The sequence below is a fragment of the Myotis nattereri genome (assembly GCF_964212035.1).
Source record: "Myotis nattereri genome assembly, chromosome: 2".
Taxonomy (NCBI): domain Eukaryota; kingdom Metazoa; phylum Chordata; class Mammalia; order Chiroptera; family Vespertilionidae; genus Myotis; species Myotis nattereri.
In genome coordinates this window covers 184,556,737-184,582,212 of record NC_138076.1, presented here as the reverse complement: position 1 = coordinate 184,582,212, position 25,476 = coordinate 184,556,737, and the positions used below count along the sequence as shown (strand labels likewise).

The 25,476-nt window shown below is 39.9% G+C and overlaps 1 protein-coding gene across 1 annotated transcript; it reads right to left on the bottom strand.

Moving 5' to 3' along the window:
• Positions 1-1,134: 1,134 nt before the first annotated feature.
• On the bottom strand, positions 1,135-24,687 carry LDHB (lactate dehydrogenase B). The gene is made up of 8 exons (XM_081084807.1): positions 24,105-24,687; positions 20,965-21,099; positions 12,229-12,346; positions 10,350-10,523; positions 8,465-8,638; positions 4,455-4,572; positions 2,773-2,896; positions 1,135-1,502 (listed from the first exon to the last, which is right to left on the bottom strand). Exons 2-8 carry the CDS (start codon positions 21,091-21,093, stop codon positions 1,335-1,337), a joined length of 1,005 nt encoding a protein of 334 aa, XP_080940933.1. The 5' UTR covers positions 21,094-21,099; positions 24,105-24,687; the 3' UTR covers positions 1,135-1,334.
• Between the last annotated feature and the right edge of the window lie 789 nt (positions 24,688-25,476).

Here is a 25,476-nt window from a genome sequence, read left to right as displayed (position 1 = left end):
TGCTGCTAAACAGCCTGCAACTCAATCCCCCAGCACCACCTATCAATAGTGCCAACACTGATTTAAATGAGATGATATATGTACCACCTATCAATAGTGCCAACACTGATTTAAATGAGATGATATACGTAAAGCACTTGGAACAGAAACCACTACTCCAGTGTCAGTTACTATTATGACCAAGCGTTGTACTATGAGCTTTATTTTCTCATTTTATTTACACAACTCCTGTTGTAGTTACCATTATTATCACTATTTCATAGATGAGAAAATTGAGGTTTAGGAGTGAGTAGGTACCTAACTTGCCCCAAATCATAATTAATCAATGATTGAATCAACACAGAAATCCAAGTTTAACCGAAAACAAATTTCATGTTTTTTACACTACCTAAACTGACCCCTAGTTTATAAATTAGAATCCTTGTTAAGGAGAGTATGCCTTAAGTTGACCTACTAAATCCCATATTATGCTGTCTCCCAGTAGCCTATATCTGGATAATCCAGTCCAAACTGTTTTTCATTAGGAAGTAGATCTAACTCTAACAAAATTAATCCCAATTTAGAAAGCTGTTTTAGAGTCTGTCTTTCAGAGAAATAAAATGGACTTCCTTGTAATCACTGGCTACAGATCCTTCTTCAGTTGTGACCCTAAAATGGTAACACAGGAGTTTTAGAGCAGTGAAAATGCTCTTATAATGATGGTTACATGTCCTTATAGTTTGTCCAAACTCATAGAATGTACATCACCAACAATGAACCCTAACATAATGATAATGACGTGTCAATATAGGTTCACTGATTTTAACAAACATACCACTACGGTGAGTGATATTGATAATGAGGAAAGATAAGCATGTGTGGGAACAAGTACCTATGTGAAATTTCTGTACTTTCAATTTTGCTGTGAAAAACATCGAATTCCTTAAAAAAAAAATGATAACCATATTCTCAGGACATCAAAATCATAGCACATGTTGTGACCAAGAATTTTTGTGCTGGTTGGTGGGAGGCGTTATAGAAGATGAAATGCAGATAACAGAATTTAAGGAAATTTATGATGTAGGAGAAAAATTATTTGCAAAACTGACTGAAATCTTTCAGAAACCATTAAAGGAAAAACTCCAGAAACAGAAGCACACTACCATCGTTAATTTATTTGTTCAAGGACTCATGTTGCAAGCATTACACCAGGTATGGGCTTTGATTCTGTAAGCCCAGATTCACATATTTAGGAGGATAAAAGCAAACTGTGATCCATGTTCATGGATGGAAACTAAAGGCTCATGGTTAATCACATTGTAGTTCTTAAATTTCTACAGCCTAGAACCCTGTAGTCACAGGTCTTTGAGGTCCTTCTGGATGTTCCAGAGGGTATCTGCGCTTTTCTTGAGTTGAGCAACCTCATCATCCTTCAGTTTCTGGTTGATAACACTGGTTAATCCCCGAGCATTCAGAATACACGGGAGACTCAGGAAGACTTCATTCTCAATGCCATACATGCCCTGCCAGACAAGAAAAGCATTTAGATTAAAGAATAAAACCAGAGGTAAGAATGATCCTAGGTCCTATCTTTGAATAGAAAGAATTGTAGGAAATGTGTAAGCACAAACTCATTCTTTAGTTTTCATTACTTACAGGCTCAGATTTCCCTAATACTTCTGTTTTGAATTAGGTTGTATACATAGGAAAGACAAATATACACTCTGATAAAACTAGAAATTTATTAAGAAAGTAGTAAGTGCTTTATTGAACTGTATGACAATTCTCTCTCTCTTAGGTAGATTTTAACAGAATTTGATATATGTCTTCAAATTAAATTGCGTTCAAATGTGGTTCTTAGTGGGCTACTTTTCATGAAATCTTAAGTTTCTTAAAATTCTTTAGTTAAGAAGAAAATTTCAGGTGGTAGCCAACCTATAAGGCCCAGAATAGTAGTTGGAGGTCACTCAAAGGCAAAATTCTTATAACACCTCAGAGTTGCTGGAAAAGAAAATAGTATAATTCCCAAAAGCTTTACCAGTTTGTATAAACTAATTTATTCACAGGGTCAATTTTACTACACAATTAATTAAATTATTTAATTATCAAAACAAGTTATTTTAATAAATTTTTAAACTTTCAATTTCCAAAAATCTTGTACATATACCAAAGGATAGAGAAAAAACAAATTCTTACATATGCACTCTAAAATTCGGCCATGAATCTACTTTTGCCATATTTGTTTTTAAGAAAATCTGACACCATGTTTTACTCCCAAATGCTTCAATATTTATCTTTTTTGTATGCTTCTTTTAATCTACTGTACCACCCTCCTTACTTTTTCACCCTAGCCAGTGACTTGTGGAAAATGAGTTTTCTTTTACAATTTTTTAATGCAATTTTAGTTTCATGTGAAAACTATCAATTTCTATTTAACTGTTTCATGGCTTTTGAATTAAACTAAATTTACTTAGGTATCAAGTGCTACATCATATGCAATCTATAGCTTAATATGTCAACTTAAAATAAAACTATTATACACTTATTTCAGTGATCATCAATTGTGAGACTATGCCAATAAGAACTATAAAAATTTATTGGATGTCTTAGCCTCTACAAGTTTATGTTCTTATTATCCTTGGATTTCTGTAGGAAGAGAAAAACGTCCCCATAAAACTTTGAAATAAGAGAAATAACTGTGGGCTGAGACCTTATCTTGTCCTTCCTTAAATGACTCGATTTATAGACTACAACACTAGACATCACTTTCTATTTTGTCACACTTTGTCTTACCTTCACCATCGTGGATACTGGATGAATCCTGGATAAATTTTTAAACATGGATTCAATGAGATCAGCCACACTTAATCCAATAGCCCAATTGGTGTATCCTTTTAACTTGATGACTTCATAGGCACTAAGAAAAAAAAATATGTCACACAAGAGATCACTGAAATCATGCCCAATAGTTACTAAAACCAGACTCTTCGGGTTTAACGCCGCTCTGTCTCTCACTGCGTAACCTTGTTTAAATTGCTTAACCTTCCTTGTCTCAGTGTCTTCCACAAAATGAGAGCGACGGTGGCTCTATTTCATAAGTTTATTAAATGAGTTAATATGCATGTAAAGTGTTTAAAGTATAAACACAGGATGGTAGGTGCTATGTAAATGTTTTGATAAATTTAAATAACAGTTGGATAAGTGATTATAAAGTCATGGTGGTGAAAATTTACTTTTTCCAACCCATCTTCTTATTCATAGACATGAACATTTCCAAAGATATTAATGAAATCAGGAAACAATGAAAGTAAATGAATCTTCATTTTCAAAGGACAAAATCTATATCGATTTTGAGGTCCCACTTACCAATGTCACCTAAACTACTATGACCAACTCAATTACGAGCAAGGTGATAGCAATATTTTGCCTGGAAATTTTCTGAACGCAAATTGTACACCACAAAATGCACAAAGGGACAGGTCCTTGAGGGGTGGGAGGAGTAACTGAGTATTAGGAAGTTGGGATCTATCACTGACTAGAAGACCATGTGCAAGTTACGTCACCTGAGTGAGCCCTAGTTTTCTCATTTGTAAAATAAAGGGTCTATATTAATAATATTCTAAGGACCCCTTCAACTTTTTAAAAATTCCTTTTATCATTATACAGGTCAAATTCCTGGGGGGGGGGGGGGATCATTAAAATAGATCTAAATAAAATAATTCCGTATTTGAGATATCAGTTAGTTTTGTTTCAACTCTCTGTAATTAACAGCTAACATTTATTAAAATCCTATCAATAATAAGTATGTGCATAGGTGTGTGTGCTTTTACTCAATTTGTACAATAATTCTATTATCATTTGACTTTACAGAGGAGAAACCCATGATTCAACTTAAAGGTTAAATGGCTTCCCTAGGACTATATAGTTAGTGTTAATGTTATGAGTTGAATCCAGGGCCAATGACACCTTGTTTTATGATAAGCATAAAGGTCACAGAAAGAGAGATGGGTTGCTCTTAAGAGAGTTTCCAGAAAAAGAAAATGGAAGGAATGGGAGACATCTTTATCTGAGCATGGAAAGGTAAATATAGCGCAGCTTAAACACTTTCAACAATCAATCAGCAAGTATTTATTTTAGGCAATTGGGAGACTAGTGGAGTCTAGGTTTACTTTCTAAATAGGACAGACTTATCTATCGTCAGGAGGCATTTTGAAAGCCCTTCTTACTTGCTAATTCTATGTATTGTTTCCGTTACCTCTACAACAGAATTTCTCTAGAAAAATACTTACTTTCCCTACAGCGACTGGCGTAGCAAGCTTGACCAGTATAAGTGAGTCTTGTCTGTTTCAGCAGATAACAGCTGCATATTTACTTTAGTAAGAGTTTATCTGAGCAGGCAGCCCTGGAAAGTGTTTATAATTTTATCTAAGCAAAGATAAAATTAATTGTCTTAAATCAAGCCCTCTTCCACTTACCTTTCAACCACCATCTTATGCACTTCCTTCCAGTTTTCACTGTCATTGTCCGTTCCCATTGCTGGATTCAGTTCCTGGAGAGAAACGCCTGCCACATTCACTCCACTCCACACAGCCACTGAAAAAATTAAAATAACTAAAATAAACATTTTATATGTTTCTAACACTATTTTCAGAAACCTTTTCTTCACTTAGCTCAGGTTTCACCTCTGATGCAAGCTACCCACTTGAACTGCTCAATGACAGCTGTCCCCAGTATATTTCCCCCTAAAAGCTGCCTTTAGCATCAAATAGCCACACATCTGAACTTTTAACTTTCAACCTTTGGGTACAAAACAGAATTATTATGTCATAATTAGAGAATATGGACTTCTTGTTTTTCTCTAGGTTCGTGAAATCACAAGGGATTCTGGTTGGGGGCTATCCCAAACATTTGGCTTGAGAAATTTTTAACTTTCCTCCTATTTATTTTTGTAATATAAGTCCCCCCCTCGCTTTTTTTTTTCTGGAGTGAGGTAAAAACAAATCTTGGGAAGTCTAAGTATCTCTTCTCATGCCTCAAGTTCAGTCTATATCTTTTTTGGTGTTGTTAATCCTCACCTGAGGATATTTTTTATATTGATTTTTAGAGAGAATGGAAGGGAGAGAGACAGAGGTGGGGGGAAGAGAGAGAGAGAGAGAGAGAGAGAGAGAGAGAGAGAGAGAGAGAGAGATTGGTTGCCTCCTGCATGGGGATCGAGCCTGCATCTGAGTTATGTGCCCTTGGCCATAATTGAAACCATGACCCTTCAGTCCACAGGCCAATGCTCTAATCACTGAGCCAAACTAGCCAGGGCCAGTCTATTTCTTGAAAGAAAATTCATGTGACCACAGTGAATTTTTCTGGTCTTAATTGGATCAAAAATTTCCTTCCAAGAATGTCTCCAGAGCAGCCGTGGGCAAACTATGGCCCGCGGGCCGGATCCGGCCCATTTGAAATGAATAAAACTAAAAAAAAAAAAAAAAAAAAAAAGACTGTACCCTTTTATGTAATGATGTTTACTTTGCATTTATATTAGTTCACACAAACACTCCATCCATGCTTTTGTTCCGGCCCTCCAGTCCAGTTTAAGAACCCATTGTGGCCCTCGAGTCAAAAAGTTTGCCCACCCCTGATCTAGAGGCATAACAGACAAGGTGATCCTCTATCATTGGCTCTATCTCTGGAGGCTTGGATGCACCAAAACAACTCCTTTGCCTATTCTTAACACCTCCTGCCCAGCCAAATCATATATTGAAGATCTAGGCATACAAAGATGAATAAAGACATGCTCTATGACAGTGGTTCTCAACCTTCTGGCCCTTTAAATACAGTTCCTCATGTTGTGACCCAACCATAAAATTATTTTCGTTGCTACTTCATAACTGTAATGTTTCTACTGTTATGAATCGTAATGTAAATATCTGATATGCAGGATGGTCTTAGGTGACCCCTGTGAAAGGGTTGTTCGACCACCAAAGGGGTCGCGACCCACAGGTTGAGAACTGCTGCTCTATGACATGGACAAGCTTAGAATTTACCGGGGGAAACAGACAAGTAAAGGAAACAAAAACAATGGGATAAGCTCTCACAGAAGTATGGAGAAAGTGCAATAAAACATAAATAAAGGGTCTACTTAATGTAGGGGGAGAGGAGTGACAGAACGGGGTACAACATATAGGCATTGGAACTGGTCCTCAAGAAATAATAAGGACTTTTGGAGGAAAGCACTGGAGACTCAGGAAAGATAAACAAATGCATGGGGTGACGTCTAGCTCGGCTATGAATGGAGAAGTTGCCCATGGCCAACCAAAACCTCTTTTAGCCCAAAACTTTTGCAAAATCAGGCCAACTGTTGAAAACAAACATTTTCATGGTTTATGAAAGCTATGAGATCTACATAAATCACTCAATAATGAGCATGGTTTAATTATTTTTCATTTTATGTACATAATATAGGGGGGAAAGATGTTTTGGAAAAAAATGACATAGTAATGAATGAATAGAACTTGGTCAAGAGTCTGAAGATCTGATTCTAGTTGTAATGATGCCACTAACTACAATGATCTTCAACAAGCCACAATGACTGCTTTGCCTCCATTTCTTCCTCATTAAAATGAAAGTCTTGAAGTAGAAGACATGTTATTACACTTCTAGATCTGTGGTTCCAGAAATTGTATATTTGTAATGACTAGCATTTATTAAGCTTTTACTATACATCAGACATTATGCTAAATACTTTATATAGGAAATAAATTCAGATAAATGCTTGGATATGAAGAACTCTTGAATAAAGTAGTACAATGTGTCAGAAAAAAAAATCAGCCTCATTATATAAAAATGCACAAATGCAATAATTGTAAAACCAAATTCTTGTAATACCAGGATAAACTCATTATAAATATCACATTACAAACTCCAAGTAAATCCAAAGGAAAACTTATACCTTAAATTTGTATACTGGGCAGAAATAAATTTAGTAAAACAAAGATCAGTTATCATTATTATTAATATTAAAGTTTTGTATTATTATAGTTTTATAAAATAAGCTTATTCAATGTATGAAATTTTATGTTTAATAAATAGGCTTAGGATTATTAAATACAATCACAATTGCCATAAATGTTTTTAACACAAAATTGGAAAATATTAATTTCAATGAAAAGAAAAATATAAACTTAAAATACAACATTTAAAATAAATGATGTTTAACTGTTTCAGAATAAACCATAAAAGAAACAGAAGTGCACTGTTATTTTAATGTTGGTATTGTTGCAGTTATGAATTTCTGTCCAATATTTCTATTTAAATTCATAAAGAAAATATTTGAGAGATTTACCATATGCTCTCTTACTACTTAAATGATTGATAGTTATTATTAATGGTTTATTAAAACTCAGATTTCATTTGAAGCAAGATTTATTTTACATTATTGAATAGGAGACACTGGTTATTGAAAAGCTTTTGTTACCGAATTCATCCCTCTTTCAGTCAACATGATGGCTATCATAGCTCTGTCCACTGAAAGGGTTTAGAAACAGACATACCAGGGGCATGAGCACCTATGCCAGATCTTTCTTTCTAAATACCATTCCCCTTAGAAGGAAAGAGAGCTCATTGGAGAAAGAGATGATTCTAGTCTGGGAATGGGAAAGTATGAGATGAACCTGGTACACTTCATTGTTAGAGAAAGCAAGGAAGGGCTCAAAAAATGGCGAGACATCAAAAAGACACAGCATGTATGTAATACTTTCAACAATAAAGATTTTAAAAAATAAAATAAAAATAAGTCACAGCACTGGAAAGAAAAATAAAAAAAAGACACAGGAGTCAGCCTAAAGAGCCCGTTCTTTGACAAAGCTGAGATAATTTATGCTTTATGACAATGGTGACAGAACTTTTGTGGAATAAAATAAAAATCTGAGTCTACATTGATATACATAGATGGATAAATAAATGGAGAAGGGAAAGCTTTCTCTTACACTAGAATACAAACAATAAATACCGAAAAAATGAGTGGATTAGAATATGATATTTGGCATCATTATAGTAATAATGCATTTAACCAAGAATAACTAGTTAATACTAAATTTAGCAGGCAAAAAAAAAAAAAATGATGAGGAATCAATTATTTCCCTAGTCTATATAAAATTATCCCCCACAAATTACTTATTTGTACTGTTAGGTATGTAAAAATGCATAAAAATAAAATTTAAAAACAAAAAAATAATCAGCCCAGGCAGTGTGGCTCAATGATTGAGCATCAACCCATGAGCCAAGAGGTCCCCGATTCAATTCCTGGTCAGGGCACATGCAAGAGGCAGCGGATCGATGTCTATCTCTCACTGGTATATCTCTCTATCCTTTTCCCTTCCTCTCTCTCTAAAATCAATAAAAACATCTTCAAAAATTTCAGAATGGCAAGAATAATATACCATAAAGTAGTACACAGTAAATATTGTCTATTTTTTATATTAATTTTTTTTTTTACCACTTGAGTCGCCATGTTCTCCCAAAATCCATCCATGGCAGCTGCTGGGATGAATGCCAAGTTTTTCAGCCATAAGGTAGCGAAATCTAGCAGAATCCAGATTACATCCACTTCCAATCACACGATGCTTGGGTAATCCACTTAGTTTCCAGGTAACATATGTGAGAATGTCCACTACAAATTTTAGAAAAATATATGCAAGTAAATCAAAACTGACTTCGACTGCTATGTAAATTAGTGGGTGCCCCGCTTCCTGCTCTCCCACTTCCCCATTCTCCAAATGAGACATGCCTATAAAAATGTACTTTGACTTTTCATATTAGAGATAATGGGGTTTAGCGAGACAAGAAAAATGCAATATTGTGCTTTCTATTTGTTAGGAGAAATGAGAATTTCTTACTTGAAATGAGAATATATAAGAACCTAGCAGATTAGTTAATTTACTGTATGTGGAAAGAAAAAGGGTTGAATTAGATCACCCCTTAAGTTTCTTCTAATTCTAACAGTCCATGACTGTTAGTGACTGTCACCATAAACCAAAAGGCATTGGTTACCAAATTACCAAGGGATGCTACTATAAATTTTCCCAGGAACAGATACTACTTAGTAAATAATTGTTATAATACAAGATATTAACATTTCCTACTATTTAATAAAAAGATTTCTATGACAGAGCCTTCATTCTGATGTGGCTCAGCCTTGAGACTGCACAGAGGCAAAACTTGTGGTCACAGTACTTACAGGCTAAGCTGTAAAAGTAGGAATATGCACACACAAGCAAGGCAAGGGATTAATTTGCAGTCTCCATCTCACAGTCATAGATAGATACTGGCTAAGATAGTTTAAGGTCATTATGGACTAGATATTATAAACCCTTCCTTGGCAACTGGGATTCCGGCCAGTCTGACTCCTGGGAGAGTTAAAACTGTGAAGCTACCCCTGGAAAGCAGTATAACCAGTTATTAATGTCTGCCTTAGGTACAGGACACAACAACTTCATTATGTGCCAGGCATTTCTCATTCCTGTCCTACAGCTATCTGTCACCGTGAGAACATTCAGATGCAGGATTGAACTATTTAATAAACTGCGGCCCAGGATTACAGAGAATAAGAATACTAAAATAACCTCTGTCTTTGCTGGCTTTCAACTCTCAATATTTCACAAAGTATTAGGATTGTGAAATATTATTCACAATCTTTCTCTATATGAGCTGTCAGAGATAATCAGTTTTACCATTTTATCAATGTATCTATTATGCTCACCAATAAACAATAAATTCGGTGGCAAACTATAGACATAAGAAGTGTGAAATAGAGAGTAGATTTTGACTGTGTAGGCTAAAATAATGCAATTCTTTTTAACCAGAAGTGTTAAGTTTTAACAACATTTGGTGTTAGCATGTGTTTGTCTATTTATACAGCCTGTTTCCATCTTTAAACCAGGACTAAATAATGATTTTCTTAAACTCTGTTTCAAATTTAATATGATTCAATTTTGAAGTTTTAGAGATTAGGAAAACAAAAAGTCAGATATGCTAAAACATTTCTTAGAAATTGAAGCCACGTTCAAATGTTTCATTATGTACCCTAGGATAATCTTTATAGAAATTTTAAAAGCTTTTAGACTCTACAACAAACCCAGATTAAACAAACAGATGAAACTGCTTTATATACCAGTAAAACAATTCTCATATTTTTAAACATTTGGCCTGGGACAGTGCCATTAGTTCTGCAAACACTCTTTTAGGGCCATTAACAGAAGACATGTGAGTTGCTTCTGCTAGTGAACACCAAGACAGATTTTCTTAAATTCAAAAAAAATAAAATAAAACAAACCCGAACACACTGAACTTAACATAACTGATCTCTTAAAGCATTCAATTACCTGGGTTAGAAACCACAATTATGATGCAATCAGGGCTGTACTTGACGATCTGAGGAATAATGAATTTGAAGACATTAACGTTCCTCTGCACCAGGTTCAGACGACTCTCTCCCTCTTGCTGGCGAACTCCAGCAGTTACCACCACAATCTTAGAATTGGCGGTCACAGAGTAGTCTAGAGGGAGAAGGCAAAAGGTACTTTAAATACAACTCTTCATCAAAACAGACCAGGTGTGATATGCCCCCAAACTATCTCAGCATTCATAAGCTTCTAGAATTTACATGAGAATTACGTTTTCTGTATTAGAAGGTTTTACAATGCTCCTGTGGCTCCTTCCTTCTATAGGGAAGCATTCCAAACATAAAACTGGTTCGGAGAATGTACCAAAAAATAAAAGAGGTCTTAAATTATGTCTCTGGCTAAGAATTTCAACTTGCAATTGACTTTATAGAATATTGCATTGTCAGTAATAATACAAAGCATAAACGGTGAGTCCAACAGGCAGCCTTTCAATATTAAAAAAAAAAAAAAGCAGCCCGGCTGACATGGCTCAGTGGTTGAGCATCGACCTATGAACTAGGACAGTGATGGAGAACCTATGACACGCGTGTCAGAGGTGACACGCGAACTCATTTTTTTGGTTGATTTTTCTTTGGTAAATGGCATTTAAATATATAAAATAAATATCAAAAATATAAGTCTTTGTTTTACTATGGTTGCAAATATCAAAAAATTTCTATATGTGACATGGCACCAGAGTTAAGTTAGGGTTTTTCAAAATGCTGACACACCGAGCTCGAAAGGTTCGCCATCACTGCACTAGGAGATCACGGTTCGATTCCCGGGCAGGGCACATGCCCAGGTTGTGGGCTCAATCCCCAGTGTGGGGAGTGCAGGAGGCAGCCCATCAGTGATTCTCTCTTCATTGATTTTTCTCTCTCTCTCTCTCCCTCCCTCTCTGAAATCAATAAAATTAAAAACTAAAAAAGGAACCAGCCTCCTTTACGATTTAATTACAAATTTTTTTTTTAAAAAAAAGCAATTTAAAGGTACCTTTAGGTCTATAATGTTAGTCTGTGATGGGGAAGGAGGGAACTGAAGTGTTTAATTCTTGGCTAGCAATTAATTTCTAATACTCAAGCTTATTCACTTTGAGCAGGGAGTTTCTCTGGAGGACGTGTCCTTTCCCCAGATAGAAAGACATTATGATTTGATGCAATCATTAGACTCAATAGCTATGGATGATTCACAATTAAGCTATGCTGCTATGTAACTTTTGACAGTCATTAATATTTTATCAGTTTCCTCTCCCATAAAACGGAGGTAATAGGATCTACCTCTCAAAGGGCTGCTATGAGGATGAAGTAAGATGAGCCATGCAAAAAGTTTCACAGCACACAGACTGCTCAACAATCCAATCAGTAACAGCTCTTATTGGTAGGAGTATTATTAGACATTACCTTGGAGCCCACATTTCTGTATCTTTAGGCAGAGCCATGCTGTGCTGGCAGAACCATCACATAAACCTGCTCATCTAGAGCAGACGGCTGGAACATGAATGCGTTTAGTTTCATCAAGGCGCTCAAATAAATTACTTTGGGCAAATGTTTTTTCCTGTCTGAAACCTTCCCATTCTCAGACACACATAAACAAACATCATAATACAATTTGCTAAAATGTTATGTACCAAATGTGTGGAAGCCACATGGATGTTTACAGAGGTAAAACTTTCGTGTTTGTTCTCCAGAATGAACTGGATCCCAAAGGAAAGAAGAAACTGCCAACACTAGATTCACCATGATGGGAAGACTAATGCTGTATCAGGGGCCGAGGATATCAATTATTAGATAAGGTTGCATTGGGCATGAAGTAACACTACCTTTATCTGCCACAATTTTAGGTGTCTGAAGAAATAAGCTTCCATGTTGCAGATCCATCATTTCTCCTTTGAGTTTATCTTCCAACACATCCACAAGGGCCAGCTCATCAGCCAGAGACTAGAATCACAAAAACAGGTGTTAGTCCCCTAAGCTACTCTAGGATAGGTAACCCAGCTCACAATACAACCCAGAGACCCTTTAAATGGCTAAGAGCCAAATGTCTTCAAACCTCGAGACTTTAATCACAGAGGTTAGGTGTGCTCTTGAAACAAATTCATGATAAAACATCTTGATTAATGAACTATTAATATTCAAGACACTGATTTTTCAGAATTTCATTCTAGTATTCAACTAGATTTTGACACAATGCAAATGGCTTTAAGAATATGTAGATGTAAATATTACTGCTGAAACCAACTTGATACAACAGTGGCCTCAGGGTGCACAATTCTTCACATTACTTGGGGATGGTGACAAAGAGATTCACCTAGACCCAGGAACAACCTTGGGCAGAGTGTCCATCCCTGAGGTCACCCCCAGTGTGGAGGTTTTCTGAGGGCAGATTTTTAACAATGAAAATACATCCTGCATATCAGATATTTACATTACGATTCATAACAGTAGCAAAATTACAGTTATGAAGTAGCAACGAAAATAATTTTATGGTTGGGGGTCACCACAACATGAGGAACTGTATTAACGGGTACGGCATTAGGAAGGTTGAGAACCACTGGCCTAAATCTTGATCCAGTATCATAATTTCACATGTTTTATAAAACGTCTTATACATAACATATTTTACACAGTTATATTTCTCTATATCTCTGCGTGAATAGTGGGGAGGAAGAAAAACAAAACTCTGGATTCTTCCTTTCAGTAATTATGAATGTTCTTCAGCAAGTCCTTGATCTTTTCTTATAAAAGTGGGCAGGGTGGGGGGGGGGTAAGGTGGATGGGTGTCACTCTCAGGGGTGGGCAAACTTTTTGACTCGAGGGCCACAATGGGTTCTTAAACTGGACCGGAGGGCCGGAACAAAAGCATGGATGGAGTGTTTGTGTGAACTAATATAAATTCAAAGTAAACATCATTACATAAAAGGGTACGGTCTTTTTTTTTTTAGTTTTATTCATTACAAACGGGCCAGATCCGGCCGCTGCCGTAATTTGCCCACGGCTGCTCTAGATGCAATTAAATAGCCTTTCAGCTTTGAAATTTGGTTATTCTATGGAAATCCATTATTTGCAAAGTAAAAAGTAGCTATCCTTCACTAGTCTTAGCCTCTGCTGTTTTCAGTAGGACTGTTTGCAAAATAATTAGCTTAATATGATATATCAGTGCTGGAGCCCACTGGTAATTGGAGTTCAGGAAGAACTTTGAAGGATAAGGAGTAACCTTGGGTGGAACTGGTGACCAGCAGAGAGAGAAGGAGAGAGAGGTGAGATCGCCAACAAGAAACTTGATCTACTTTTGCTCAGCCATCAAAGCAGGTCCCGCTCCCTGCAGGAGCCAAGGAATGAGGGCAATCCTGTCTCCAGAACCCCAATGGCTGGCTAGCCTCCAGAAGTGAGCTGTGAGGGTTTGCTTGTGATGGTTTATCTGAGACTCAAGCCTCCTTGTGATGGAATGTGTTCTTAGTTCCAAGCAACAACTTAACTTGCAAATTTTCTGAAATCACCCTTTTATGAGACGGGAATTACTTGTAAATATTTTCTTATTGCCACAAATGTCAAACACTGGCATTAATTTTCATCTATTTTCACTGAAACACATTTTAACCCTTTTAAAATGGTTTTGTTCCTTTGCAGCCTCTAACCAGGTCACACAAAACCCTCATTCATGTTGTTTTTTAAGTCCTACATTATACAGTAAGTCCTCACTTAACATTGTTGATAGGTTCTTGGAACTGTGGTGAAATGATCTATTTCGAAACCAGTTTTACCATAGGCTAATTGATGTAAACAAGAGATAAGTTCCTACAGCATTGCATCAATGTTATAATGAAGCATTACTTGGCAACCCCCTAAGTTATGTTCAATACAACTTAATAATAGCACTAGCATTCTGTCAAGGTACTGAGCACAAAGAACAGCACTCTTATTTTAGTAACATCACATGTGTGCTGGTGAAGGCAACAGGGCAGAACAATTTGGGGCTTAAGTGGAAAAGGATATCACAGGATCTCAGATCCTGTCTTTTATTTCAGTGGGTGTAGAGAATTGGCTGAGCAGTGCCTACACAGCTGGCAAGGAAGGAAGCGATCCAACACTTTAAAAAGTAATTGCAGCGCCGAATTTAGCTGCATCTGCACCACTGAATATCCTCCAAGTGTGGAGGCAGGCAAATGGAGCACGTGTGACTGAGGACGGATGCTGCTGTTCGGCTTAAATAAATCTCCTTCTGCAGTTAACTTTTACTTAGTGGATAGCCCATGAATTTACCATCTATGTATTCCACTTAAGTTGTAAATACATTTTTAAATATTTGAAACTGCAAGACCCAGATTAATTGCAAAAGCAATAATTTATTAAGGAATAAGGCCAGTTGAAAAACACGACCATCACTGTTGAAATGTCTACAAAAATGTCTTTTAGTCTAAAGTATTGTGTGGACTGGGCACAGCGATAATCTGCCTCTTGGTTCTCTTAGCTAGTAAATTCCTGCCACCAATGCTTTAATATTTGAGGGTTGTATTTTTTAAATCCTCACTTGAAGACACGCTTTCCAATGATTTGAGAGACAGGGAGAGAGAGAGAGAGAGAGAGAGAGAGAGAGAGAGAGAGAGAGAGAGAGAGAGAGAGAAACATCAAAGTGAGAGAGAAACATCGATCAGTTGCTTCCTGTACACACCTGGACCAGCGATGGAACCCGCCACCCTTCAGTGTACTGGATGATGCTCCAACCAACTGAGCCGCACTAATGATTGCATTTTTATTTTGAAGTGTTTAGGGTGCATGAAATTTGTGGTAGGAAAAGGTGTAACTTTTTTCAAATAATTAGCTAAATGGATAAGCACTATTTTTCAATAATTTGTTTTTTCTTCTCCTCTGGAATGTCACTTCTATCATTTAATATGGTTTGGGCCTGTTTCTGGGCTTTTAGTCTGTTCCATTAACCTGTCTATTCTTATACAAATTCCAAGTTTTAATTAAGTCCCACTTGTAAGCTGACTTTGCCTATAAAAACCGCTTTGTAGTATATCTGTAATTACTTTGCTCCTTTTAAGAGACTTCTTATGCTGCTTGTTCAAGAAGATGGCTGAAGTTGACGATCAAGAACAGTCACTCAGACCAAAAGCAGCTGGGCACAGAGGCTCAGGGTAGAATTTTCATGGAACTGATATGTGACCCTGGGAGGCTGAGGAGGAGCTGGCAGCTCCATGCAGAGTTTGGGATTGGTAGTGGGGCAGAAGTCATATTTGGCAGAAGCCATGAAAAAGGAAAAGCTATGAAAAAATTCAGCCAAATGTAAATGCAGTTTACTAGTAATAGCAGGAATATTCACTTATTTAATATATATTTATTGCTGAATGTGCCAGGCATTATTCTACTCATCAGGAATACAGGAATGAACAAATTTAGCAAAGTCCTTGCTCTCATTAAATGTATCAGGAAAAGAATAGGAATGAAGCAGACAATTTAAGATGATTCTGATGATGCAAGTGCTTAAACACCAGGGGCATGGTGATATTGAAGTTACTGGGACGTTCACTTGGTATTGGAGAGTCAGGGAAAGCCAGCCTGCAAAGGCATGATATGATTGATAGGGAGGGTCACCTCTGTGACGGTCTGGGGTAGACATTCCAGGTGAAGAGAAAACCAAGTGAAAAGGTTTACCCAGAAATCAGCTTGATGTTTTTTTTTTTTTTTTTTTTTAAATATTTTATTGATTTTTTACAGAGAGGAAGGGAGAGAGATAGAGAGTCAGAAACATCGATGAGAGAGAAACATCGATCAGCCGCCTCCTGCACATCTCCCACTGGGGATGTGCCCGCAACCCAGGTACATGCCCTTGACCGGAATCGAACCTGGGACCCTTCAGTCCGCAGGCCGACGCTCTATCCACTGAGCCAAACCGGTTTCGGCCAGCTTGAAGTTTTGAAGAAATAAGGCAGAGGGTGAGAGATGAGGACGGACACAACACCACCACGTTGCATCAGCAGGTGCTCCTGACACCGTGGATGGCGCCCCCTAGAGTTGTGCACTCCGCTGCTTTGCCCTGAGACAGGCAGGGAAAGACCCTTGAGGCCTTGCAGAGTCTTTGCAGGTGTGTAGCATATGTGCAACTGTGGCATTACTGAAAAGTTTAAGTAGGAGAGTTCCCGTTTTTATAAAAGCTCGCTATGGTTATTATGTTGGCAATGAGGGGCGGGGGAGTGGGAAAGAGCACAAGCAGAAAATCGTTAACTGAGTCTTCGTAATGTTGGGACACGGTACTGGGGCCTGAGCCGCCTTCACAGGCCTAGCTGAGGTGTGGGCCCCCTCAACCTCTCTCTCTCTGATGCCCAGCTAGGCTCAGTTTCTGGGCCAAAGCAATGTGTGTCCGCTGTAAAGCACACCAGCGATGAACTCAAAAGGCCAGGTCTGGCGCTCACTATCTATGTGATCTTAACTAAGTCACTTAATCTTTCTGAGTCTTTTTTTTTCCCCAACGATAATACATAGATGACAATCCCCTCCCAGAACTTTTGTAGAGAAATGAAGCAAAATACAGAGACCGAACAGAGTAGGTAGGCACTGTTCATTTCCTTTCTCTGTTAAACTAGTGGGGTTTATAATCCTCAGCAAATATCAATACCAATTTTGAAGCACTTTCATGCTTACTCATTAAAATAAGATTTAAATATTTTTAATTAATCAAATGGCCTTTGAACAAGGCAGTCATTCCCTCGCAGCAAGCATCTGAATTGGAAGATTCCTACTGTGTTAGCAGCAGGGTCTGTTCTCTCAAACACCGGAAATGGGCCAAAGTATTATATACCTGCAGATACCGTCTCAATTAAATTATTTACTAGGGAAGACTTCAAATGTACAATTAAAACAGTCATAGGATGCCAAAACCGGTTTGGCTCGGTGGATAGAGCGTCGGCCTGCGGACTGAGGGGTCCCGGGTTCAATTCCGGTCAAGGGCATGTACCTGGGTTGCGGGCACATCCCCAGTGGGAGATGTGCAGGAGGCAGCTGATCGATGTTTCTCTTTCATCGATGTTTCTAGCTCTCTATCTCTCTCCCTTCCTCTCTGTAGAAAATCAATAAAATATATTTAAAAATAAATAAATAAATAAATAAAAAACAAAAAAAAACCCAGTCATAGGAGTACTCATAGACTCATGATAGCTCACATACAGGTTTCTGAAAAATGTAAATTTTGAGATTAGCAGGAAGAATGAAAAATCCTTAGCTGGTATTGCATTAATACCTTTGTTTTTAACCACTCAAATACTAGTACAGAATAAAAAGAAATTTCAGTCTTGGGTTCAAAATACAGTTCCATCATGCCCCGGGAGGTTGCTCAGTGGTTAGAGCATGGGCCCCGCAGATGGAGGGGTCATGGGTTTGATTCCCCATCAAGGGCACATACCCTGGTTGCATGCAGCCTAGGTCAAGATGTGTGTGTGTGTGTGTGTGTGTGTGTGAACCAATCTCTCAAGTCTATATTTCCCTCACCACCTCCTCCCTCCCTTCCACTCTCTCTAGAAATCAATGAAAAAAATATCCTCTGGTGAGGATTAAAAAAAGAAAGAAGTATATTGTTCTGCCCCCACCAGTAGACTAAGGGCAGACTACTTCATCTCAAGTCTCAGCCACCTCAGCTGAAAATAGGATAGGGCAGCTCCCACTTCTTCAGGTTGTTGTTAAAAACGAAGCATTTTGGTTAAAACACTTTGAATAGGTTACACACTCAAATGTTACATAAAAGGGACGTAAAATGGACTACGTTTAATTTTTACTGGCATGGAGAGTGAGCACTAAAGCGTGGTTATTTAAATTACTGTAATTTGGGAAGCAGCTATCCTACTAGTTAATCACAGGCACCTAGTCAATTAAAATGAGCCAGAAAAAAATGCAAAAGAACAAAACCTTCATTATCGCACCCTACATATTTTAGTTGATTGCTTTGATAACTTTTCTCAGTGGAGATCCAGAATTTGTTCCTTTATAATTTGAACTTTGCAAATAGAAATATGCTTGGTGAGGAGTTATTCAGGCAGCCTTCCTGTAAATACAAAGAGACAGTGTGTTCTAAAGACAAGGCATTTTTGCTTTTGGAGGGGTGTAGGTAGTTCCTATATTGAAGGCACCCTTGAGAAGGAACAAGAATGAATTCAGTGAGGTAAACAAGAAAAGAACTCTTTCCTCAAAAATCCTCAGAAACTAAACAAAGCTAATTATAATTTAAAGCACAACAGAATACAAGGCAAGCCCCAAGTTCATGGAAGTATAAAGGAAAAATATAGTCTGGAGTGGAAGGTGCTAATAGTATGATATCAACGTTAAACCTCCTGATATTGATAATCACATTTGTTATGTGAGAATATTTGAAGATGTCCTATTTTAAATAAATATACTCTTATGGATTTAGAAGGGTATGATATCTGCATTTGATTCTCAAATGGTTAAAAATGAATCCACTGTGTGTGTGTGTGTGTGTGTAGAGAGAGAGAATATAATAAAAATCTATGAACTGGTAAATCTGGATAAAGTGGATATGAAAGATATAGGTGTTTTTTTGTTGTTGTTTTTTTTTTTTTTTTTTTTTTTACTATTCCTTACAAATTTTCTGTAAATTTTAAATTATTTCAAAATAAAACAATTGGGTAAAATTTTGAGGCGAATAATAGGATATTTCCATGACCTCAAAAAGCCACTGTGCACATTATTTATTAATTGTAGAGGAAAAGGGGAGATTTGCAGTGGAGAAATCTTGCAGTCACCACCAGCAATGAGACGAGTTGAACACTGCATGACTCCCAATGTAATGTATCAGGAAGAATATTACATCATCTACTCATGACCCACCCAAAAATATTAACCTGAACATAATTACAAGGAAACATCAGACCAACGTAAGTGGAGGAACCTTCTATAAAACTGACATGGATTCTTCAAAAATGTCACTGATATAAAGACAAAGAAAACCCAAGTAATAGTTCTGAATTAAATAATAAAGAGATGTGACAAGTATATAAAATATACTAGAGGCCCGGTGAACAGAAATTTGTGCACTGGGGGGGGGGGCCTCAGCCCGGCCTGTGCCCTCTCACAGTCTGGGACCCTTCGGGAGATAACGACCTGCTGGCTTAGGCCTGCTCCCGGGTGGCAGAGGGCAGGCCCAATCCCTAGGTGCAGCCCCTGGTCGGGCTCAGAGCAGGGCCCATCAGGGGTGTTGGGGCTCCGTACCCTGTCACGCACAGAGCAGGGTCAATCAGGGGATTGGGGAGCTCCCCCCTGTCACGCACAGAGCAGGGCCCATCAGGGGGTTGTGGAGCTCCCCCCTGTCACTCACAGAGTAGGGCCGATAGGGGAGTTGGGGCACCGTCCCCTGTCACACACAGAGCAGGGCCGATCAGGGGGTTGGGGCGCCGCCACTCTCACACTCAGGGCAGGGCCGATGGGGAGGTTATGGCTCTACCCCGTCACACACAGAGCAGGGCCCATGCGGGGGGGGGGGGGGGAGGTTGGGGTGCCGCACCCTGTCACACACAGAGCAGGGCCGATCAGGGGGTTTGGGTGCTGCCCACTGTCAAGCTGATCCCAGTGCTGGGAGGCCTCACGGCTCCGCTGATCCCGGTGCTGGGAGGCATATTACCCTTTTACTATATAGCATAGAGGCCTGGTGCATGGGTGGGGGCCGGCTGGTTTGCCCTGAAGGGTGTCCTGGATCAGGGTGGGGGTCCCCACTGCGGTGCCTGGCCAGCCTGGGTGAGGGGATGATGGCTGTTTGCAGCTGGTCACACACCCTTCAGGGTAGGGGTCCCCACTGGGGTGCCTGGCCAGTCTCGGTGAGGGGCTGAGGGCTGTTTTCAGGCTGGGGGTGACTGAAGCTCCCAACCACTCCTTTTTTCCTTTTTTTTTTTATTCTGGGCCAGCTTTAGCTTGAAGCTCCAGCTCTTAGGCCTCCACTGCTGAAAGTAGGTTTCTGGCCTTTGCTTACAATGTTGCGATCCTACTGGCTGAAGTCCGGCGGTATTTGTTACATAGTTTCTTAAACTGCAGGCTCAGAGGCCTGCAGCCGTAGGTGGGGAACGTTGGTTTCCTCCCTCACTGAAGCAAGCAAGCCTCATGTTAGTTTCAAGCTGCCTGGCTGCCGGTGCCATCCTGGCTGTCAGTTAATTTGCATATCTCTCTGATTAGCCAATGGGAAGGGTAGCGGAGTGACACTAATTACCATGTTTCTCTTTTATTAGTGTAGATGATCTTGGATTGGGGTGAAAACAGCCATAAAAAGCATGATATTGACAGCTGGGAAGTTTTAAATCTGGGCACTGTATATTAGATAATAGTATTACTAGTATATAAACAGCTCCCTAGGAATGTTAACTCTATTGTGTCATACAGGGACACTGTCATTCTCTCAGGAGGCACAGGCTTACATATTTGAAGGTGCAGTATCATGCCTACAACTTACTTCAAATTATTCAGGAAAAAAACATCTTTTAAAGATACAATAAAAACCTGAAGAGCCTGAAGAACACACGCTGATAGTGTCCAGCATGTATGGTGTTCTTAAAACGTACCTTTCCCAGAATGCTGATGGCACACGCCATACCAACTTGTCCAACACCCACAACAGTGATCTTATTGTTTGGGGTTGTTGCCTCTTCTTTGGCAACTGGTGCAATCAGTTTTTCCTTAAGAGTCGCCATTGTGCCCTGTAAGAAAAGAATCAAAATATTGCACGTGAAATTTGAATGGGAACTATCCTAAAAATGTTACTACTGCAATTTTTTAATTAAAGTACAGTTTAAAAAGAGCGTAATGGTCTGCTAGGACACAGAATTTACTTTAAAGAACCACGTCACTCATTTAATGGAGAACTTAAGATAAGACCTCCATGAAGCTGTTTGAATTTGGGTTCTTCTCTTCAGTCTATGATTCTGTATTAGTATTTAACAAGTTGTATTTAACAATTTTTGTCTTGTGGCTATTCATTCACTGGCTAAAAGACAAAAATATTTATATTTAAACAAACTGATCTTTCTATTCTCCTTCTAAAGAATTTATATGTAACTATGTAAACTAAGTTAGAGCTCACTATTAACCCGTATTTAAGCTTGGTCTAAAAAAAATTAATGGCCATTTATCAATATAATTTCTACTAATGGTTATTATCACACTTGGAAGATAGGGACTGACTTGTTCTTCTATTGTTTTCTCCTACTTAAATCTTATGATGATGATTTTTTAAATCCTCCAACAAGGACATGTTCATTGATTTTAGAGAGAGGAAGGGAGAGAGAAGGATAGAGAGAAACATTGATCAGTTGCCTCCTGCGACTGGGGATGGAACCCATAACTCAGATATGTGCAGGGGACAACACTCCAACCAACAGAACCACCCAGCTAGGGCTACTTAAGTCTTATTTAAAATGTTTCACAGTGTACTGAGTATACAATGTGTGCTTAAATAAATACAGTGACAATAAAATAGTGATGAGTGATGTTTGTGCAAAAGGTGTCCTCCACCCCAAAAAAAATCACCCTGAATTCCTTTTAGTGTACCTTGGAAGCTTATTGAAAGGTGGTTAGATAATTATATATTTTCCTTTCAGGGGTTCCAATAAGAGATTATCAACCTTTGAATTAGTTTCTTTCCAGTCATTTTTATTTAAAAAAAGCTCCCAAAAATTAAAAAAAAATAAATTGAAAACTATGGGAAAACATTCTACACAGTAATACCAAATTTATCTGTGCCATCAGATAATTAGGTACCCTTTCTGAATACTTAAAACAAATCGCAAAATTTACTGTACCACCCTGCCTTCTTAAAGATCATTAGTAAGCCTCTTCTTCAGAACTAAGTATCAGTTATCATCGTGACCCATTATAATGTCCATTATTTATGTTTTACTTATAATGCTAGGCTGTCGCCTTGGCGGTCACTGTGCCTGTTTCAAACTGCGCCCCTGCCTCCCAATCCTGTTTTTTTGTTTCTAGTCTGCAATAAACTAAATGACAAAACCTAGTTTAGCAATTGTATATGTTAAGAGTTAGTAAGTCTCTGAGTTGGAATAAAGTACTTAAATTTGGAGACAACTGTGTAACAACTATTTTGTTCTAAAGCTACCCCCCACCCCCAAAAAACCCCACATTTTCCTAAATTGATTCTTTAGCCTTTACAGAGCACATTTGCATTTCTTGTGGATGCTAGAGAAATCCAGAACAGCATGCAACTGTCTTTCCAGATGACCTTACAATGAAATTCATACACGTCCTGCATTTTTAGCAGAATGAGAAGAAAGAATGCTGCCTCTCTTCTTGTTGAACAGAGGAAGGTACAAATGCACAGTTTTTCTCCATTAAGTTTATTTTCATTAGTTGCTTTACATCCTTCAGGTACATAGAGGACGCAGAAAGCAATGGAAAACAATAATCCAGTAACGGTTGCTACATAAATACCGACCGGTTATTCAGATAGATCTTTTAAAATCAATTTTGGGAATTTCAGAAATTACAATTTAGAGGGAGTACAGATTCTTTCGTATCTTTCTGGAGAAAGTGTTTTTCTTCAATATTTCCTTCATACAAGTTACTAAAAAATTAGAATAAAAGGTTCTGTATTGTATGCAGGACTGTGCCAAGGTCAGAGTGGTGGCTGTAAGGAAAAAGAATGATACGCAGGGTAAAAATAACCTCTGATGCTTGGTCCTTCACAGTGCAGTCCCCCTACCCCCTTGTGCATAGAAGTCATTAGAAATAAACCAGTGCCTTAAGTTCAGGAACAAAGACCCCCTTTACGAATAGCTCTCCATTCTAACTTTTTAAAAAGCCATGTTTGCCATCTAATTCCTCCACTAAGCCAGCGCCGGCCCTCCCCTCCTCCTCCCTCTCCCCCCTCCCCCTCCTCCTCTCTCCAGGCCCGAAGCGCAGCCTCCAGTGCTGGCCGCCCACAGGCCACCTCTCCTCCTGCGCCCAGGCGCCCGCAGCCCCGAGGGGAGGTCACAAGGGAGGCGGCAACCTCAGGTCTCCTCGGAGAAGGTCTCCACGGAAAACGGCGAGGCCTTCCTTACGCTCAACACCCAAAGCTGCAAAGTAAACACAGCATCCCGCGCATCCAGGAAAAAAGGCCCGGAAGGCATCCGTCTAGAGCTCTGGAAAGGACAGCGTCTCCAGCTGCGGGGCCAAACCCGCGAGCAGGTCAACCCTGCAGGTCATCCTTGACCCTCCCCCCGCCAGTGCAGGGGCATTTCTCCATTCTCGCGGCAGGAGATCCCAGTGCCCAGGTTCAAGATCAGCCAGCCTTCGCCTATCCCCTCGTCCCTCCTTCCTCCCCTGGCTCCTCAGGCGCTGGGGGTACAGTGACCGCCCTGAGCCCATCCAGGGCGCGAGCCCGGGGTTTAGCTGCAAATGAAAGTCTCCCCCCGACCCCCCCGCGCCCCAGGAGCACGGGCCGAATGCGAGCCCCGCTGCGCGGCGGCCAAAGCTGGGGCTCGGCCGCACCGCCTCGGCTGCTCCTTGCTCCCCCCGCGGAAGGCACGACCCGCGGCCTCGAACCCACGGGCTGCGCCAGGACTGGAGTCCGGATGCTCAGGGCTGAAGGCCGGAGAGGACACCCCCCTGCTCAGTTCTTCCCTCACTCTCGCAGCCCAAGGACTCCCCCGCCTGACCCTCCCGGTGGCCTCTGAGTCAGGATGGAGGATGTGGAGCTGAAACCTACCAGGAGAGAGAAGGCTGCTCAGACTGTGGGAAGAGTCGCGCCAAGAAGACAGTTTCGGCTGCGAGCGTCTGTCTGCTCGGGCGCAGGCTCTGCATGGAGGAAGAGGCGGGCCCGCCCCTCTGCAGCCTCGCAGCTTTCTCCATTGTGATTGGAAACCCGAGCACCGCCTACCCCTCCCCTCCGCTCGCTCAATCCCCTTCAAGGACAAGGGCTCAAGTAGGCACATGCCCCCCTCCTCCCCCAAACGGCAGGTCACCTTCTGCTGGCGAAGGCGGCCCCGCTCCCGCCGGCCTGACCGCAGCCAGAGGCCGCATGATGTCGGAAACCAAGCTTCGCCTCTTCAAGACTTCCACGCTCTCGTTTCATCCAAAATAGAAATAAAATTCAATTTCGCTTTTCTGGTCGACTTTAGAAGACTACAGTTTCTAGCTAAGATATTGAGGATGTGTTCCCCGGAATAGTGCTGGTGCTTCGGAATGTTTTCAAAATAAAGCAGAATTTTCCATTTTCAGCGTCTCGGTTATAGAGCTCATTTGATGCAACAATTACAGGAGTGTGTGTGTGTGTGTGTGTGTGTGTGTGTGTGTGTCTCCTCCCTCCCCATACCACCACCTAATTCAGCCAGTGTGCCTGATTTGCCTACTCATTGCCTGAGGAAGTGAGGCCTAGAGCCTGTTCTCCCCAGTTCTCTGCAAATCTGGGTAAGGCTCGGTTTCTCTGTTAGTCCCTGGTAACTCCAAAGATGCAAGTTGCCATTCATCCCTGTGTCTTCAACACCCAGCTCAGTGCCTGGTACCTCCATACAGTGCTGGCGAGTGAGGGAGTGAATGAATGAATGAATGAGCAGTTGGAAGTATCCCGAAGGTAACAAATTCCTGAGCTCAAACCAGAGAGTGTGTGTGGCAGAGATTTTTATTCCTCTTGTCCTGGGAGGCTGTTTCCTCCGGGTATCTGAAAAACATCGGTGCATACCTCTTCAACTAGACATGTCTCACTAGTGGAAGAAATGCTTCCTTGCTGTCTCCTACTGCGAGAGAGAAGTGTTTGAAAGGTACCTCAGGTGAGCTTTGTCTTGATCAGGGCTCAGTCCTCAGGGTGATACTGAGAAGGAAATAGTCACACGGAGTGAATTATTATACACTAGATTAGAGCTCATGGTGTTTTGCCTGGGGCTTAACCTGCAGGCAGGCCAGGTCCAGCAGAGCCAGTCAGAAATCAGAACTTGTCTACCTCCTCCCAGGGTGTCCTTGAGGTCGCCTGGGACTGCTTCTGGGAACCCAGATGAGAGGCGAATACACACACATACAGTCAGGCCGTGGCCAAGGGCTTCATTGTGTGAAGCCTCCCAATAGCCATTGACATCGCCCTTTCA